Below are 18,160 nucleotides of genomic sequence, written 5' to 3' on the forward strand. Positions count from 1 at the left end.
TCAGTCATGGTACCAACTTATTCTACCATGTTATTAACTTTAGGTGGGTACTATGTTTGGTTTTCGAGTTGAAAATCACTTTATTTTCGCGATTACTTTTCAAAATAATCAAAATTATGAATTAAAACCAAAATATTCCTGTAAAGTCTTGCGAAATCTAGGGGAACAAGAAACTGCGCATCAATTGAATTAATTTATCTGCTTCATATTGAACTGTTTTATTAAAGTAACCGCGAAAATTTCAACTCGAAAAGCGAACATAGTACTTACCTTTTGTCGCAAAACTAAGAAACAAACTATACCCGAGTCTAATAATCAACGTGTCCAAAGAAATCACAATGGCACCGGCAAAATCTAAAAACCAACAACATAATTCCAATGCCACGCAAAAGTTTAATGAAATCCAAACGAAGAATATAGACGCTGCAAAAAAGATGGTCGAGAATTACGAGTCCTCCTCGGAAGAAGAAGAATTGGATGAGAAAACCATTTTAGGTACATAAGAGTTATTTGTCATCCCAGGGATTTATTTAATGTATTTGAAATGTTACTATAGATTCCCTGTACAAACATTATGACAAGGGAAAAGTTGATGATCGCCTATTGGCTAAAACTAGCAGTTTCTTGGAGAACGTTTTGCATTCCGGCGCAGCCACTTGCCTCATCTGTATTGGAAGCATAAAACGTGTTGATGCTATCTGGTCATGTAGATACTGTTACTGCTTTTTTCATTTGAATTGCATTCGGAGATGGGCCAATGATAGTATGGCTCAAATTAAGGCCCAAACCCAAAATGACCAACAAGGTTATTATAACCATTTGGGGGAATACGTCCCACCTAAAAAACTCAAAGCACTTCATTGGTGTTGTCCCCAATGCCGCAAAGAATTTACACCAGAAGAAAGACCATCCAAGTACGAATGTTTTTGCGGTCGAGAAGAAAATCCGCATCCCCAGCCGTGGCTAGTTCCTCATTCATGTGGTGAAATATGCGGTAAATCCTTACAACCTAATTGCGGCCATAAATGTACTCTGCTTTGCCATCCTGGACCCTGTCCGCCATGTGCCCAATATGCTAATACTTCATGCAAATGTGGAAAATCGCCACCGAAATCGGTAAGATGTATCGACAAACAATGGGAATGTCAAAGGAAATGCGGTCTAGTCCTAAAGTGTGGAGAACATGTTTGTCAACAAAGTTGTCATAATCCTGGTCAATGTCCTCCGTGCAAAAAGACAAGTGAACAATCTTGTGTATGTGGAAAAGAGACAATGAAAAGGCAATGTTACGACTTAGAGTGGCACTGTAAAAATATCTGCAATCGTAGTTACTCATGTGGATTGCATGTTTGTAAGAAAGTGTGCCATTCAGGTGAATGCGGTGATTGTCCCCTAGGTATGCCGCGATCGTGTCCCTGTGGTAAAGCGGTATGCGTTCTATTGACACATTTTAAAAACTTGATTTATTCCATTATATCTTTATGTCATAGAAAAAAGTCGGCCCTTGTAGCGAATCTATTGACACATGTGGAGATACCTGTCAAAAACTACTTCCATGTCAATTGCATACCTGTACTCAACGATGCCATAAGGGAAAATGTAATGCGGTATGTTGAAATGTATATAAAGACCCCTTTTAGATACTTGAAAAAATTATCTGACGTCAAACTAATTATATTTCCCATCAAGTGTGTCGAAAACTTTGAAACTCGCCTGTGCTTTCACCCAATTAATATTATTAATTTGAATAGTTGCACGATGTTGGAATATTGGTTACCATACTGAGATTTCACGTCATATGTATTCACCGAAATTTAATAATATTTTTCTACCAACCTCTGTATTCTGTATATTCCCTCCAGTGTCTAGTAATCATTAAGAAGAAATGTCGTTGTGGAATGCATGAAAAAGAATTGCCCTGTTCCAAAGAATTCACTTGCGAAACTAAATGCAAACAGACCAAAGATTGTGAAAAGCATCCTTGCAATCGAAAGGTAACAAAGTTATTTACTATGGATTATGCATTGCAGTTTTCGCGGTTACTTTATTACAATAATTAATTTTAAAGCATATAATTTTACTCGATTTACGACTGGAATATGGTTGATTTCATTGATATTTTTATTTATATCAAAAAAGTAACTGCGAAAATAATGTTATTTTAAACTCGAAAATGCCAGTCTCAAGACAATATTCCAATATTTTTTAGTGTTGTGATAAAAACTGTCCTCCTTGTGATAAAATATGTGGGAAACCTTTATCGTGCGGGAAGCACAAGTGCCAGTCCATTTGTCATAAAGGTCCTTGTTATCCTTGCCATCAGCAGTCACAAATTCATTGTCGATGCGGTAAAAGTAAAAAAACGGTCCCGTGTGGCAGGGAACGAAAGGCACGTGTGTTATGCTTGGAACCTTGCAGGTAATGATTATAGTCCTATACAAATTTTAAGGATATAAATAGCTCCATTTTTTTAAAAGGATTCCATCAAAATGCCATCATTATAACAAACATCGATGTCACAAAAACGACTGTCCCGCTTGTTCACAACCCTGTGGCTTAATGAATGATGTGTCCAACTGTGGTCATGTTTGCAATGCAAAATGTCATGCTGCCGTAAAGGCAGTTAAAAAGACAAATAAGAATACAGCAAGTATTTGGGAGCCTAACAAGCAGGTAAAGTAAAATTTGGCTGGTCTAAGTAAAATTTGAAAGGTCTCTACTAATTTATACAATGTTTTTCCAAAGTTCGAATATAAGTGTTTGCCCCATCCCAGATGTGAACAAAAAGTCTCGGTAACATGTATTGGTGGACACGAAAATGCAGAATGGCCCTGCTGGAATTCTAAACCAAGCTCTTGTCAACGCTTATGTAATCGATTATTAAAATGCGGAAATCATAAGTGTAATCTTGTGTGTCATAGTGTGCCAGACTTGAAAGATATGAAGGTAACATTGTTGGATATTAACGAAAATAATATATTACCAAACACTTTTTCTCAATAGCAACAACCAACATGTGCAGATTGTGATAGAGGTTGTGAAATCGGTCGTCCTGAAGGATGTACACATCAATGTCCACGACCCTGTCATTTGCCTCCATGCAATCCATGCAGTGTGGCTATTAAAACCAAATGTCATTGTGGTCTGATGCCAATAGTTTACAAATGTAGTGATTATTACAATAGCGAAGCAAGTGAGAGTGAATTGCTAGAGAAACAGGAAAATTTGAAAAGTTGCGGTAACAGGTGCATGAAAAATGTATATTTCCAATCTACATTTTATTGGTACTTGTATTTGTATAATTTTTCATCATTTTCAGTATCCTTGTGGTCACCGTTGTGCTGCTAAATGTCACTCTGGCCCCTGCCCTTATCCTGATGCATGTCGCAAAAAAGTTCGTATTTTTTGCACTTGTAAACGTTTGAAACTCGAAGTTTCCTGCGAAAAGCACCGTGCTGGTGTCACTAAACTGGAATGTGATGAACTTTGTAGCGAAACCAAAAAGAATGCGGAATTAGCTCAAAAACTCGAAGAAGAACTTCTGCGAAAACAAGAAGAGGAAAGAAATCGCATAGAAGTGGAACAGTTTGAAAAGAAGTTTAATAAACGCAAGCCGAAGGAACGTAAAACAGTTGAGAATAAACCCAAAGAACGCATAAATTGGAAAATTATTGGTGTATACGCTGGTATTTTGACAACCATATTATTAGCTATAGCCTTTGCTCTGTACGAAGACCATTAAAATATACATAACATATAAAAATTATAGAAGCCAAAACGGTTAGGTTCATAATTTATTAAGTTCTATATTCAATAAAGTCATACATTTTTGGAGAATTTGATGTTTGGTTTGCTAGTTGCCTAGAATCTACGTCCGCCTCCTCGTCCTCCAAAACGGTTCCAATTTGGGCCGCCACCTCCTCGATTATAACCTCCACGACCGCCACCACCACCACCGTAACCACCACGGCTACCACCGCCAAAACCGCCGCTAAAGCCGCCACCAAAACCACCACCACTGCCTCCATCAAACCGTCCGCGTTTGCTAGGTCCACCATTTCCACCACCCGGTGGACCACGACTCTGGAATGGCATAATACCCTTTTCACGCTGTATTTGATAGTCTCCGGCTGTCATAATAGATAATTCTTTCAGGACTTGCACCAGTTTGCCTTCTGTTTCATTCATATTGAGAATTTCGGATGGGTCATCGCAGGCCTTTGTCACTAGATCTTCAATCGCTGGTTTGAGAGCGGCCAAAAGTGAAGCCACATGAGGATCCATTTTGAAATTAAGCCAATTATCAACACGCACAATGTTGTCCTTAATCAAATCTATTTTCCGGCTTCCAAATAGCAATAGGTGTAGTGGAGAAACCATGCTCATCTGCTTGCAAGATACAGCACGCGTGCGAATTTTCTCGCCGAAGATGAAGAATGGATATGGGAATGTTACGGCTAAATTACTACAGTTTACCGAGGTCTTGTGAATGAGCGCAGCTTTGGACTCGGTGGTCAGGACCTTTCGTTTCTCCTTGTGGTAGCATATGTTGGGATACAAGCCAATGCATAACAATCCAACTGCAACATCCAAAATGGGATCGTCGGAATTGGCATTAACGTGCGAAGTAATCATACATTCTTCGGGGAAACCAGCTTGTTGCAACAAGTCTAAAAGTTGATTTTTAGCTTCCGATAAAACTCTCATGGTGGATAGCTGCAAACCCTTCCATTCGCAAAATCTAGCTTCTTCATCTTCCCCCTTACGGCGAGCAGCCTCCCACATTTGCTTGGCGACAATCATGGCCACATGATCAGAGCATTTATTTCCTCCAAGAGCTTTTTGGTGATTTTGTAAACGTCTTTGACCCAACTCCAAAGCAAATATTTCCGAAAATGTACTGGAATAAGATGCCATTGTGGCTGTGATATCGGCACATCCAAACACTGTACTGAGTACCATCATTTTACCCAATTTCGGTTCAATTGGCAATCTGGCCAGAATTCGGCCCAAGGGTGTCAATTCGTCATTATTGTCTAAACAACGCATGTCACGTAATAGAACTTCGGCTTCAATAACGGCATCCAATGGTGGTGGTTCCAGGGCTTTTGACAAGAACTGATGTATAGATCCTAAACGCAGTAGTTTTATGGTTAACGCCATTTCGTGCAGTGGAGTTCGGAACATTTCAGGAGTTAAATATTCTTCCAAAGCCTGGTATCGTGCCTTAGAACACAAAGTGAAACAGAAACCAGGTCGGACTCGACCAGCACGACCTTTACGTTGTTCCAAATTGGTTCGGCTGGCCCAAACTGTGGCATAACTGGTTAAATTGTTGTGTGATGTAAACATCTTCATACGAGCCTTGCACAAATCGATGACAAAAACTATATCATCGATGGTGATGGAGGTCTCAGCGATGTTTGTAGACAATATGATCTATTGCAAAATAAAAAATAATAAAATTGGCAATGCAAATAAAACAGTTTCCCTCATTTCCTGACATTCCCAAGAGATATCATCCACTTACCTTTGTTACACCATCTGGTACAGGCTCAAAAACTTTACGCTGATCCTCTCGTGGAATTTGAGAGTGACAAGGAAGAATTCGGTACTGTGGACCGCCAAATTGATTGGAATTTTGCAAATATTTCATTAGAGCAAAGATTAGATTCCAACCAGGCAAGAAAACCAATATAGCTCCTGGTATGTTCTTTGACTTAATATGCACTAGCAAAGCTTCAATCAATTCAAAAGAACATTCTGACTCGGAAAGGGCGGCCATGGCATTTTTAGTTTGCTGTGTGTACGTATTATCAACGACTTTATTGAGATTTTGGTCGGATGCATCCTCTCCATTCTCTTTTAAAATTGCATTTTCCTCATCATCTTTCTCTTTATTTCTCTTACGAGAATCAGGAGGTGGTACAAATTTAGTCATTTCCACACAATCTTCGAGGAAGAATTGCTGCACAGGATATGCACGGCCGGGAACCTCAAGTACGGGGCAATTTCCAAAGTATTCCGAAAACAAAGTTGTGTCAATTGTAGCAGACATAAGAATAATACGTAAATCCGGGTAAGTGTGAACCATATCGCGAAGTATAATCAAAAGGAAATCGCTGTTGACATCACGTTCGTGAATTTCATCAACAATGATGTGAGAAATACCTCGCAAGCCAGCTTCCAATTTACGCAACAAAACACCGACCGTGCAGAATAGAATCGAACCATAGGGCCTTGGAAAAACGGACTCGAAACGAACTGAATATCCCACTGACTCACCCAAATTCTCACAAGACTCATTGGCTACACGTTCAGCTACAGATATAGCTGATATACGGCGAGGCTGTGTCACGTAAATGTTACAAAATGCTCCCTGACCCGAAGAAATATAATCTTCTAGAATATATTGTGCTATTTGGGTTGTTTTACCACAACCAGTGTTACCGCGAATAATGACGACAGAGTTCTCATTTATAGCATCCATAATTTCATTTCGCATAGCAGAAATGGGTAATTTTTGGCGAAAATCCAAAAAATTTTGATATTCCGTATTGAATTCCCGTTTTTCTTTGGCAGAGTTTTCAAGATCATTGCACAGATCTTCCAGGGATGCTGTTGCCAAATAGCCTTCATCAATATTGCACGCATTCCAAGCATTCCAATTTGGTTGTGGTGGAGCCCAGGGAACAATAGATGCAACCATTTGTTGGTTATCCATTCTGTGTCGATTTACTTCCTTGTTCGTATTAATCTAAGATAAAAATGGATTTTAAGACAAAACTACTTTTTTGGATTAGAAGAAATCCCAACTTACTTGTAAGCTGATGACATTTGTCTCCGGATCAGGTTTAATGTTGTTTATGTTGACTTGGGGCAAATCCAATTCACGCACAACTTCTTCGATTTTACCAACTAGTTCAGGGTCCACATTTACTGCATAGGGTGCCAGCTCTTCATCATCTTTTCTTTGTTTTAGAGTACCCGCATATGCCTCAATAACTCCCAAATGATAGAGTTGGCGAACTAATGAAAGGGCACATGATTTGCTGGCAGTTTGCTTATTTGAACCAGTTTCGCGAGCCGTAATTGTTCGTCTTAACTGATTCACATATATGTGCATTTCCGCCATAAAGCTCCTACAAAATTGAATATTAGCCATTAAAAGATTGTTTCCTATTGAAGCTATTTTATACAACGCTTTTGTTTTTTAAAAATAAAAGTCATATGAACTGAAAATGCATTTCATACTCACCCACATTTAATGATATTATGGTGCTTTAAACGGCTTTGGTATTTCAGAGAAGCAAAATTACTTTCCCTTTCACATTATTGACTGACTGCCTTGCGTGATGGTGGTTTTGAGAACAAATGATATCTATAGTTACTCGCACATGCGGACTGCAACACAAATGAATAATACTTCCAATTATTTCCAAATTCATAACAGTGACTTCTCAATGTAGGACATTAAATATTATCAACTCTCCTTCTGTCTCAAATGAGGCGTTCCATTTACCTTCCTCACTACTAAAGTGAAGTAGGTGAATGGAACTATGAGAGCGTATTTCCTTTGTACACTTGCATCACTATCAATGAACTTGGAAGGAATATAAGCCATTGCATATTAACCTAGTAGATTTGTTTTTAGATATTTGTTCTCACAACCACACGTTCACTGACACATATATCTTGTATATCTATACAAGTCTCAGAACTAAAGGCCAAACTCTCACAGTGTGATCTAGTTCTGTTTACATTCAATAAAAATATGTTTTCAAAGCACCATACATCGATACAATTATTAAGAAGAAGAACTCAGTACCTATGTAAATCTGGATACTGAGTTCATTTTCCATGAACAAAACATGTGTTTAAAATGAAAACAAAAAATAAAATTATATAAATCGTATACTAACTAAGAATCATGTTAAAAACTATTACTACTGTGGGCAAAATATGACAGGACTGCTTTATATTTCCCTCGGGAATCCATTTTTATACCCTCGACCCTAGAATGGTCGTATCACCAGATTTGACTTCCGGAGCCCCTTGGAGAAGTAAATTTCATCCGATCAAGTTTAAATTTGGTATGTGATGTTAGAATATGCCGTCTTAAAACCATACAAAAATTTATCGTATCGATATATAGTTATATATAGCGCCCATATAAACCGATTCCCAGACTTAAACCTCGGAACCTCTCACTAAAAAACTTCCGCATAAATCTTCAGATAATAAATTTTTGCAATTTTTTTGCCAAAAATTCTGTCAAAACGTTTTTAACCAACGTATTTGTCTAATTTAGTTCCGTGTGACCTCTGCCTGTTCAGCAAACCAAATCCACCGCTCTGAGGAAACCGTTTTGAGTCTATTGAAGACTTTAAATCCACTTAAGCAGGTGTTACGAGATTTTAAAAAAAAAAATTGGCAGATGTGTGCTGCGGCCGTAGGAATGGCTTTGAAGGACTCGAAATAGATGTACCAGTATTAATAAAGTACTTTTATTTTTTCGGCCCTCGGTATTATTTTATTATTTGCACTGCTGCGGCACTGACTTTGTTCATATATCCTCCAACATGAATTTAAATCGTTCGATTATATTATGAATTTTTAAGACAGTTTAGAGAATCATAAAGGCTCCTTATATGAACGATGGGAACAATCATATATATTGACCTATATATTCTCATGTCATAGTCATTTTCGGCCAATCCAATCACAAAATATTTTCCATATACAAAAAAGTTTAAGAAAAGTTCACTCCTACTTTTACTATATGAATTCCTTCGATGGACTGTCATAGGGGCAATAGATTTCATTTTGCCATAAATGTCGAAGAGATTCATTAAGAAACCATATCCAAACTAATATGAAACAGTTATTAAATTAGACATTGTTTGGAAGAAGTAATTTATTGAAGATCCAAAAATTGCAGGTGTTGAAATGGGAGCCTCGAAATCCACTAACAAATTTTTATCGATGCTTTAGGAGTCCATATTTTAACATCCACCACGGGAGCCACCGTGGGGCAATGGTTAGCATGCCCGCCTTGCATACACAAGGTCGTGGGTTAGATTCCTTCTTCGACCGAACACAGTTTTTCAGCGGTGGATTATCCCACATCAGTAATGGTGGTGACGTTCTGAGGGCTTAAAGCTTCTCTAAGTAGTTTCAGTGCAATGTGGAACGCTGTTCGGACTCGGCTATAAAAAAGGAGGTCCCTGTGTCGTTGAGCTTAACATGGAGTCGGGCAGCACTCAGTGATAAGAGAGAAATTAACCAGTGTTGTGAACCTGATACATTGGGCTGCCACCTTACCTAACCTTTAACATCCAGAACCGGGTAAAAAAATGTAACTTTTTTGAAAAAAAAAAAAAAAGATGTAATAAACTATAGAGAATTGCTAAAAACGAGCTCAACTTGTTTCTGCTTCCTTCAATGTGCAATACAGACACTGTCGTTGCCAGTTTAGAAATAGCCAAATGAAAATATTGGGTATCTTCGGTCTACATGGGACATGACAGGGAGATGCCTCCATATGCCGTTAAGACCTTAGTAGAGGAGTCACTGAAAACAAAGACGAAACTCATTATGGGATGCGATGCGAATGCACATCATAGTATATGGGGAAGTAGTGATACTAATGCAAGGGGAGAGTCGCTAATAGAGTTTATTTTGCGTACTAATCTGGTAGTTTGCAACAAGGGAGATGCCCCAACCTTTGTCACTAAAAACAGGCAAGAGGTTTTTGACATCACCTTGGCCTCGCAAGAACTGAATGAAATGATATCTGAGTGGCAGGTTTTAAGTGAACACAGCTTCTCAGATCATCGCTACATCAGTTTCAACTTTGATGTTCATATCACCAAGACCATATTTCCGCCAAATGTTAGGAAAGCTGACTGGAATAGGTATAGGGAATGGTTCAATATGATGATACCGGAAATAACAGAGACAAATATGAGCAATGTGCAAGATATCGAACACGCAGTGGAGCGGATTACTAAGGCCTTCAACATCTCACTGAAAGCTGCATGCCCTAGAGGAAAGCCAAGGGGGAAACATCGACCACCATGGTGGTCTAAGGAATTAAGTAATATGAGGAAATCCTGCAGGAAGCTCTTTAACAAGGCAAAGTCCACCAGAGCCCCTGAGGACTGGGACGCTTACAAGAAGAATCTGAGAGGATACAAGCGAGAACTGAGAAAGGCTCAGCATAACTCTTGGAATGATTACTGCAGCAGTATTGAGAATACGTCCGAGGCTTCCAGACTACGGAAGGTTCTAGCATCCACCAACTCCGCTCCAGGTTTCATTAAAACATCGGAGGGCAATTGGACAACGTCCAGTGTGGAGACGCTGGAGGTACTATTGGACACACATTTTCCTGGAAATCAGACGGTTGAACCATGTACTGGAGGTGCCACAGTTGCTCAGCGGTCGTTTCCTGTCGAGGAAATTGTATCGGAAACTAGAATAAGATGGGCGCTAAATAGCTTTGGACCATTCAAATCCCCCGGACCTGATGGAATTACTCCGGCGGAGTTACAAGCTGTAACTGACAAAATTATCCCCTGGTTGTCGGTGATATATAAAGAATGTATCAACTTATCATATATCCCAGGAAAGTGGAGGGAAACAAAAGTCGTTTTCATACCTAAAGCGGGAAAAGCCTCTCACTCGAAGGCGAAGGATTTCCGACCAATCAGCTTATCCTCATTCCTACTTAAGACTCTGGAGAGGATGATAGATATTTATCTTAGAACTAGCATCGATTCAAGTTTGTTCTCGAAACGACAGCATGCATACTCGAAGGGCAGGTCTACTGAGACCGCACTACATGAACTAGTCAGCTTTATTGAAAGCTCACTATCTGTCAAAGAATACACAATCGTGGCGTTTCTAGACATCGAAGGGGCGTTCAATAATGTCCATCCGAGCTCGATATTAAATGGACTGACAACTCTGAATGTTGATCCATGTATACTCAGGCTGTTAGACGAACTGCTAATGAAGAGACGTATTTCAGCCACACTAGGACAAGCAAACATACAAAGGTATGTGAACAGAGGCACTCCCCCCCAAGGAGGAGTTCTATCACCTCTTCTTTGCTTTCTGGTTACTCTAGAAAAAGAAAGGATAAAAGTGGTGGCATACGCAGATGATGTGGCTATGGCAGTCAGGGGAAAATTCCCATCCACAATCAGAGATATTATTCAGAGGGCCCTCCGGATGACTGAGAAATGGGCGAAAGACAATGGTCTTGGGGTAAATCCTGCAAAGACAGAATTAGTCATGTACTGCAAAGATCGCAAAACTCCCACGGTTAGGCCTATTTCCTTAGGGGGTATTGAAATTCCCTTTGTTGATTGTGCAAAATACCTTGGCGTTATTTTGGACAGGAAGCTGAACTTTAAGCTTAATATTGAAGAAAGGGCGAGAAAGGCAACTGTAGCTTTGTACTCGTGCAAAAAGGCAATAGGAAAAAAAGTGGGGACTAAAACCAAAAATTGTGCATTGGCTATACACGGCAGTGGTAAGACCTATAATGCTATATGGTGTTGTAGTCTGGTGGCCGGCACTTCAGAAACCGACTGGTTTAGATAAAGTTCAGCGTATGGCGTGTTTGTGTATTTCAGGCGCATTCAGCAAGACAGGAACAAATTCCCTTAATGTCATGCTGCATCTATTGCCTTTAGACATTTTGGTCAAACACGTCAGCTGCAACAACGGCTGTGCGGTTGCGCGAACTATCGCTGTGGTCGGAAAAAGGTTACGGTCACAGTTCTGTCCTCAAAATAATGCCAGATGTGCCTAACGTAGTGGATTACACTTTGGCGAGTCCACTTTTCGACAAAAAGTTTGAGACTCTAATCCCCAACAGTGAGGCGTGGTGCACACAGACCCCGGGGAATAAAGAATATATAGATTTCTACACTGATGGCTCCAAATTGGATGGACAAGTGGGGTTCGGAGTATATTCTAATGATCTGGAACTTCGAATAGCGAAAAGATTACCTAATCACTGTAGTGTTTTTCAGGCTGAAATATTAGCAATAAGAGAGGTGGCGAATTGGCTGAGAAGTAATGTTCCAAAAAATGTGGGCATTAATATATACTCAGACAGTCAACCTGCAATAAAATCCTTGGACTCTGTGTTCCTCAACTCGAAAACGGCCATCGACTGCTGCAAATCTCTCAATGAGATGGCTGAGCAGTACAATATTCACCTAATATGGGTGCCTGGCCATAGGAACATACCGGGGAACTGCGAAGCGGATGAGTTGGCAAGGCTAGGTAGGGACTACATTACATATTCCAGGGGAACTAGAATTTGTTGGTATGCCCCTAGCTACCTGCAAGCTCATGCTGCGTGAGGCTGTTATGATGGCAAATGTTCGATGGGAGAATTGCAAGGGTTGTAACGACACCAAGCAAATATGGCCCCATTTAAACTTAAACCGCACACTAGATATGCTAATGTTCTCGAGACGTCAGATATCACTCCTGATATCTGCTATAACGGGTCGCTGCCTGATAGGCGATTTTGCAAAAACTATTGGCGCGAAGTATAATGACTATTGTATGAGCTGTCATGATGCGGAGGAAAAAGAATCAATTAAACACCTCTTGTGTGAGTGTCCTGCATTTTGTGTAAAGCGCAAGCAACTTTTAGGAGCATATAGCTTCAGATTACTGGCGGATCTGGAAAACGTTAACTTAAGCAGTCTGCTAATGTTTTTGGAACAATCTGGTTGGTTCAACAAAGAAAAATAATCAAGAAGGTTCAGCGGTTAAAACTAGAAGTGCCCATATGTAATAGGTACTTTTAGTTAATGTGGTATCACAATGGACTGAATAGTCTAAGTGAGCCTGAATCTTACTCGGGCTGCCACTTTAACCTAACCTAACCTAACTATAGAGAAAAAGTGCTATGTCTTGCCTATATGTTCTATGTTAGGTTTGGAGCTTAAATGCTGAAAACTTTTCAGTTAAAACTAGCCGGAGAGAAGGTATTTGGAATTTACTTTCTGTTACCTAGAAGTTAGAGCCAGCTACATGAAAGTGGCCGTGAAAAGGAATTTCAACAAATTTATCGCAGTTCTCGTTATGATAAATTGCAACGAATAAAATGAAAAAAATTTAAACATAGATATTTAGTATATCCGGCACATGACTAAATTCACAATTACTTGGATACATGACATGATAACCTCTAACATTACCTTGCATGCTCGGGACCAACTGGTGTATACTTATAGTCTGCCGTAATCTTATTCATTTGCATGAATTGATGCAGTTTCGCTTTCGCATTTTCTATTGTCCAATTTCCATGTATGGCTGCATTCACATCGATCGATTCGGCCTCCTTCATATCTAGCTGTTCTTGAGCTCGATTAATTGGATCATAGTCTCGACGATTATCGATGGGCCTATAGGCCTGACCTAGCTCTTGAGGACCAGAGTTTTGACCAAAAACACGTCTTTGGTTATTCATGCCACCCCCATCTTCACTAGAACCACCCCCAATGGCATCAGCAGATGGTGCAGCCGCTATACCAGCATCTGCCGGTATATCATTTTGGTTCAATTTGCCACTGCGTACAAGGAAATTAAGAAAATCCCTGGAGGCATTGCGTTCAGCATCCTTTTTATTAGTGGAATTGCCAACAGCGACGTATGGCAGTCCATTGATACGTACTTCACAGAGAAAACGCTGTCTGTGCTTGGGACCTAGAAACATAAGTTAATTAGTAACATTACACTTTTTTGTGGGACTATAGACCAAAGGCTTTATTAAAAAAACTGATACACAGCACACAAGCTTCATGAAATATAATGTAATGCACAAATCTAGATTTTTCTTACCGGTAGCTCTCACGCTATATTGCGGATCAACTTTATTCTTGGTACACCACTCGTGGAAAAACGACTTCACATCGGTCATTGTTACTATCTAATTATTAGTTTTTTATATGGCAAAATATATGGAAAGTCAATTGTTACTCTAACGATAGTCACTCCGCATTTACCGTTGGAACGGCTTGAAAAAATTCTCTACAATGAAATGAAAATTCAGAACCGTTCCTTGTATACAGTTGGAGCGCATTCATACAACCGTATTCAAAAGCGTTCCCTTTACCATATCACCGAATACGACAAACACAAGCATTCATATTCAAAGAGCTTTCAAACATATTTGTAAGGGATTAGGTTAGGATTCAAGCTCTCTTATAATATTACACTTCCCAATAAACACAAACGTTTGAAAAATGCTAAATTTCAACACCTTTTCAAAGGATTAGGGTAAGATTCAAGTTGAGAAATGGTTGAGAAAATCGCGTTCTCAAGAAAAAAACAGACCTCAATAAACACAGGATGAGCGTTTTTCAAATGCAACAACTTTTCAGTTTGAGGGTAAATATAATTTTCAACATAAATTCAACTTGACTTGAAATAGCTCATCTTCAATACATCTTCAAATTGTTTGCGAATTACTTCCAATTTGCCAAAATGTTGACGAAATTTTTGAAAAGGTGTTGAAGATAATATCCCTGCCAGCATTTCAAAGTTCCATTTCATCTTCATCGCTATCACAGACTCGTAAATGTCACTACAACCATCCTACTGTGATGGGGGCAGCATATCATAAAGTACAAAATGTACTTCATACATGTATTTTGCCATCACTACTTTTACAAAAGCCATTTTATTTTTTGTGAAACGCCAAGCGCAACCAGCTTGTTATATTTTATTTAAATAAAAACGAAAATAAAGTTCTGAAAACATAGATTTTACGCTTAAAATTGTGAAAGGTATATTGGTGAACAATTTTTGATTTTCCAAATGGAATAAAGTGATTGTTTTTCAAATATTTTACAGACACGCTGCCTCCATCGAATAAAAACACCGGCTGATAGACGCTGCAACATGTAACTCGCTACTTGTAACTCTACCTCATCATTAATGCAAAAAATTATGTTAAATGTGATGTGATAGTGGTATAAATGTTATATTTTTAAGAATTTGTAAATAATTAATCAAATTATTAAATATCTAAACAAACGTGTTTTACTCGACCACAATGATTCTTTTACAACTATCTTAAAATGCACTTTTTCTGATTGTTTGGAGGGTCCCTTATTGGCGTCGTTCTAAATTGATCTATAAAGGCACCTAATAATTGCACTCATGCGAAACATTTTTGTAGTAACTTGGCGTGGTACAACTTCTCAATAGTGACGGCGCTTTTCCGACGAGTTTTTGATGTCGTATATGATTGTTTTCGACGTAGTGGGGATTCTCAAAAGAGTCCCCAAATTCAAAAAATGTTGGCAGGGTATGAGAAAACTTTGACAAAACACTATCCTAAAAGGCAACGAAAAAACAATGTGGGTTTCAATACTTATTTGTGCAACAAAGTTCGTGGTGAATTGCAAGAAATTAAAAAATGGAAAATTTTAGACAAATAACCAAATAGTTTATAAAAATAGGTAAGTGAAAATAAAAAATGAAATAAAACTTTAAGGAAGTCACTACCCTGCCAACATTTTTTGAATTTGGGGGCGCTTCTGAGAATCCCCAGTACGTCGAAAACAATCATATACGATATCAAAAACTCGTCGGAAAAGCGCCGTCACTATTGAGAAGTTGTACCACGCCAAGTTACTACAAAAAGGTTTCGCATGAGTGCAATTATTAGGTGCCTTTATAGATCAATTTAGAACGACGCCAATAAGAGACCCTCCAAAAAATCAGAAAAAGCACATTTTAAGATAGTGGTAAAAGAATCATTGTGGTCGAGTAAAACACGTTTGTTTAGATATTTATTAATTTGATTAATCATTTACAAATTCTTAAAAATATAACATTTATAGCACTATCACATTTAACATAATTTTTTGCATTAATGATGATGTAGAGTTACAAGTAGCGAGTTACATATTGCAGCGTCTATTAGCCAGTGTTTTTATTCGATGGAGGCAGCGTGTCTATAAAATATTTGAAAAACAATCACTTTATTCCATTTGGAAAATCAAAAATTGTTCACCAATATACCTTTCACAATTTTAAGCGTAAAATCTATGTTTGCAGAACTTTATTTTCGTTTTTATTTAAATAAAATATAACAAGCTGGTTGCGCTTGGCGTTTCACAAAAAATAAAATGGCTTTTGTAAAAGTAGTGATGGCAAAATACATGTATGAAGTACATTTTGTACTTTATGATATGCTGCCCCCCATCACAGTAGGATGGTTGTAGTGACATTTACGAGTCTTTGGTAGCGATGAAGATGAAATGGAACTTTGAAATGCTGGCAGGGTAAATGTATATCTCTTTGCAGAAAATTAAAATTATGGATTCTACGTTCTTGAAAACATTAAAAAGCTGACCAATGAAAAAATGGTGGACAATTAACTGGAACTGCTTCAAATAGTTTATAATAATTAGTACGTCAATATGAAAAATTAAATCAACACTTTAGAGAAGTCACTAAATTTAAATCTCTTTGCAGAAAACTAAAACCTTTGGATGCTACATTCTTGTAAACATTAAGAAGCTGACCAATGAAAAATGAGTTGCTTATCGACAAGAAAAAGTTTTCAGAAACAATAATAGTGCAACCAATTAAAATTGTTAAAAACAACAAATTGTTGAAATCAACAACTTCTGGATGAAAATGTGCATCACATCGTCAGTTTAATTCATATGCTATTATCAGTTTAAAATGGATATTTTGTGAATTCGTTCTGCTGGAAATCAATTCTAACACGCGGTCCAGTACGTTCCTAATTTCAATTTGCCCGCATGTTAATAAATTTTAGTGCTATTTTATGACACCAAAAGGAAGGAAAACGAATTATCAATGCAAAAGTGTTTACTAATAATCCCTGCCAACATTTTTTGAATTTGGGGGCGCTTCTGAGAATCCCCACTACGTCGAAAACAGTCGTATACGATATCCAAAACTCCTCGGAAAAGCGCCGTCACTATTGAGAAGTTGTACCACGCCAAGTTACTACAAAAAAGTATCGCATGAGTGCAATTATTAGGAGCCCTTCTGGATACATTTAGAAGGACGCCAATAAGAGCCCCTTCAAACAATCAGACCAAGTGCATTTTAAGATAGTTGTAAAAGAATCATTGTGGTCAAGTAAAACACGATTGTTTATATGTTTATTAATTTTATGAAACATTTATAAATTCTCATAAATATAACATTTAAACGACTATCACATCACATTTAACACATTTTTATGCATTAATAAGAGATTGATGTTGAGTTACAAGTTGTAAGTTAAATGTTGTAGCGTCTATCAGCCAATACTAAAGGGTGATTTGTTAAGAGCTTGATAACTTTTTTTTAAAAAAAAACGCATAAAATTTGCAAAATCTCATCGGTTCTTTATTTGAAACGTTAGATTGGTCCATGACATTTACTTTTTGAAGATAATTTCATTTAAATGTTGACCGCGGCTGCGTCTTAGGTGGTCCATTCGGAAAGTCCAATTTTGGGCAACTTTTTCGAGCATTTCGGCCGGAATAGCCCGAATTTCTTCGGAAATGTTGTCTTCCAAAGCTGGAATAGTTGCTGGCTTATTTCTGTAGACTTTAGACTTGACGTAGCCCCACAAAAAATAGTCTAAAGGCGTCAAATCGCATGATCTTGGTGGCCAACTTACCGGTCCATTTCTTGAGATGAATTGTTCTCCGAAGTTTTCCCTCAAAATGGCCATAGAATCGCGAGCTGTGTGGCATGTAGCGCCATCTTGTTGAAACCACATGTCAACCAAGTTCAGTTCTTCCATTTTTGGCAACAAAAAGTTTGTTAGCATCGAACGATAGCGATCGCCATTCACCGTAACGTTGCGTCCAACAGCATCTTTGAAAAAATACGGTCCAATGATTCCACCAGCGTACAAACCACACCAAACAGTGCATTTTTCGGGATGCATAGGCAGTTCTTGAACGGCTTCTGGTTGCTCTTCACTCCAAATGCGGCAATTTTGCTTATTTACGTAGCCATTCAACCAGAAATGAGCCTCATCGCTGAACAAAATTTGTCGATAAAAAAGCGGATTTTGTGCCAACTTTTCTAGGGCCCATTCACTGAAAATTCGACGTTGTGGCTCGTTAGTAAGTCTATTCATGAT

General features: G+C 38.4%; 2 protein-coding genes and 1 long non-coding RNA gene across 3 annotated transcripts; 1 reads left to right on the top strand and 2 right to left on the bottom strand.

Moving 5' to 3' along the window:
- Window positions 1-70: 70 nt before the first annotated feature.
- Window positions 71-3,837, top strand: LOC142236448 (NF-X1-type zinc finger protein NFXL1). The gene is made up of 9 exons (XM_075307672.1): window positions 71-495; window positions 557-1,428; window positions 1,491-1,607; window positions 1,863-1,994; window positions 2,210-2,418; window positions 2,478-2,673; window positions 2,746-2,946; window positions 3,004-3,258; window positions 3,320-3,837. Exons 1-9 carry the CDS (start codon window positions 339-341, stop codon window positions 3,740-3,742), a joined length of 2,562 nt encoding a protein of 853 aa, XP_075163787.1. The 5' UTR covers window positions 71-338; the 3' UTR covers window positions 3,743-3,837.
- mle (dosage compensation regulator mle) lies at window positions 3,764-14,082 on the bottom strand. Its single transcript, XM_075307671.1, has 5 exons — window positions 13,876-14,082; window positions 13,233-13,740; window positions 6,821-7,142; window positions 5,531-6,757; window positions 3,764-5,439 (listed from the first exon to the last, which is right to left on the bottom strand). Exons 1-5 carry the CDS (start codon window positions 13,952-13,954, stop codon window positions 3,862-3,864), a joined length of 3,714 nt encoding a protein of 1,237 aa, XP_075163786.1. The 5' UTR covers window positions 13,955-14,082; the 3' UTR covers window positions 3,764-3,861.
- A 1,715-nt stretch (window positions 14,083-15,797) lies between these two features.
- Window positions 15,798-16,259, bottom strand: LOC142233016 (uncharacterized). The gene is made up of 2 exons (XR_012721287.1): window positions 16,066-16,259; window positions 15,798-15,998 (listed from the first exon to the last, which is right to left on the bottom strand). It is a non-coding gene; the product is annotated as an uncharacterized LOC142233016 (long non-coding RNA).
- Window positions 16,260-18,160: the final 1,901 nt, after the last annotated feature.

Source organism: Haematobia irritans, chromosome 4 (genome assembly GCF_050003625.1).
Source record: "Haematobia irritans isolate KBUSLIRL chromosome 4, ASM5000362v1, whole genome shotgun sequence".
Classification (NCBI taxonomy): Eukaryota; Metazoa; Arthropoda; class Insecta; order Diptera; family Muscidae; genus Haematobia; species Haematobia irritans.

Coding starts and splice junctions, on each gene's coding strand:
- LOC142236448 (XM_075307672.1), top strand. CDS start 339: ATGGCACCGGCAAAATCTAAAAACCAACAACATAATTCCAATGCCACG. Junction 2,419..2,477: donor TTATGCTTGGAACCTTGCAG/GTAATGATTATA, acceptor TTTTTTTAAAAG/GATTCCATCAAAATGCCATC. Junction 2,947..3,003: donor CAGACTTGAAAGATATGAAG/GTAACATTGTTG, acceptor TTTTCTCAATAG/CAACAACCAACATGTGCAGA.
- mle (XM_075307671.1), bottom strand. CDS start 13,954: ATGACCGATGTGAAGTCGTTTTTCCACGAGTGGTGTACCAAGAATAAA. Junction 13,741..13,875: donor ATATAGCGTGAGAGCTACCG/GTAAGAAAAATC, acceptor TTATGTTTCTAG/GTCCCAAGCACAGACAGCGT. Junction 6,758..6,820: donor CAAATGTCATCAGCTTACAA/GTAAGTTGGGAT, acceptor TTTTTATCTTAG/ATTAATACGAACAAGGAAGT.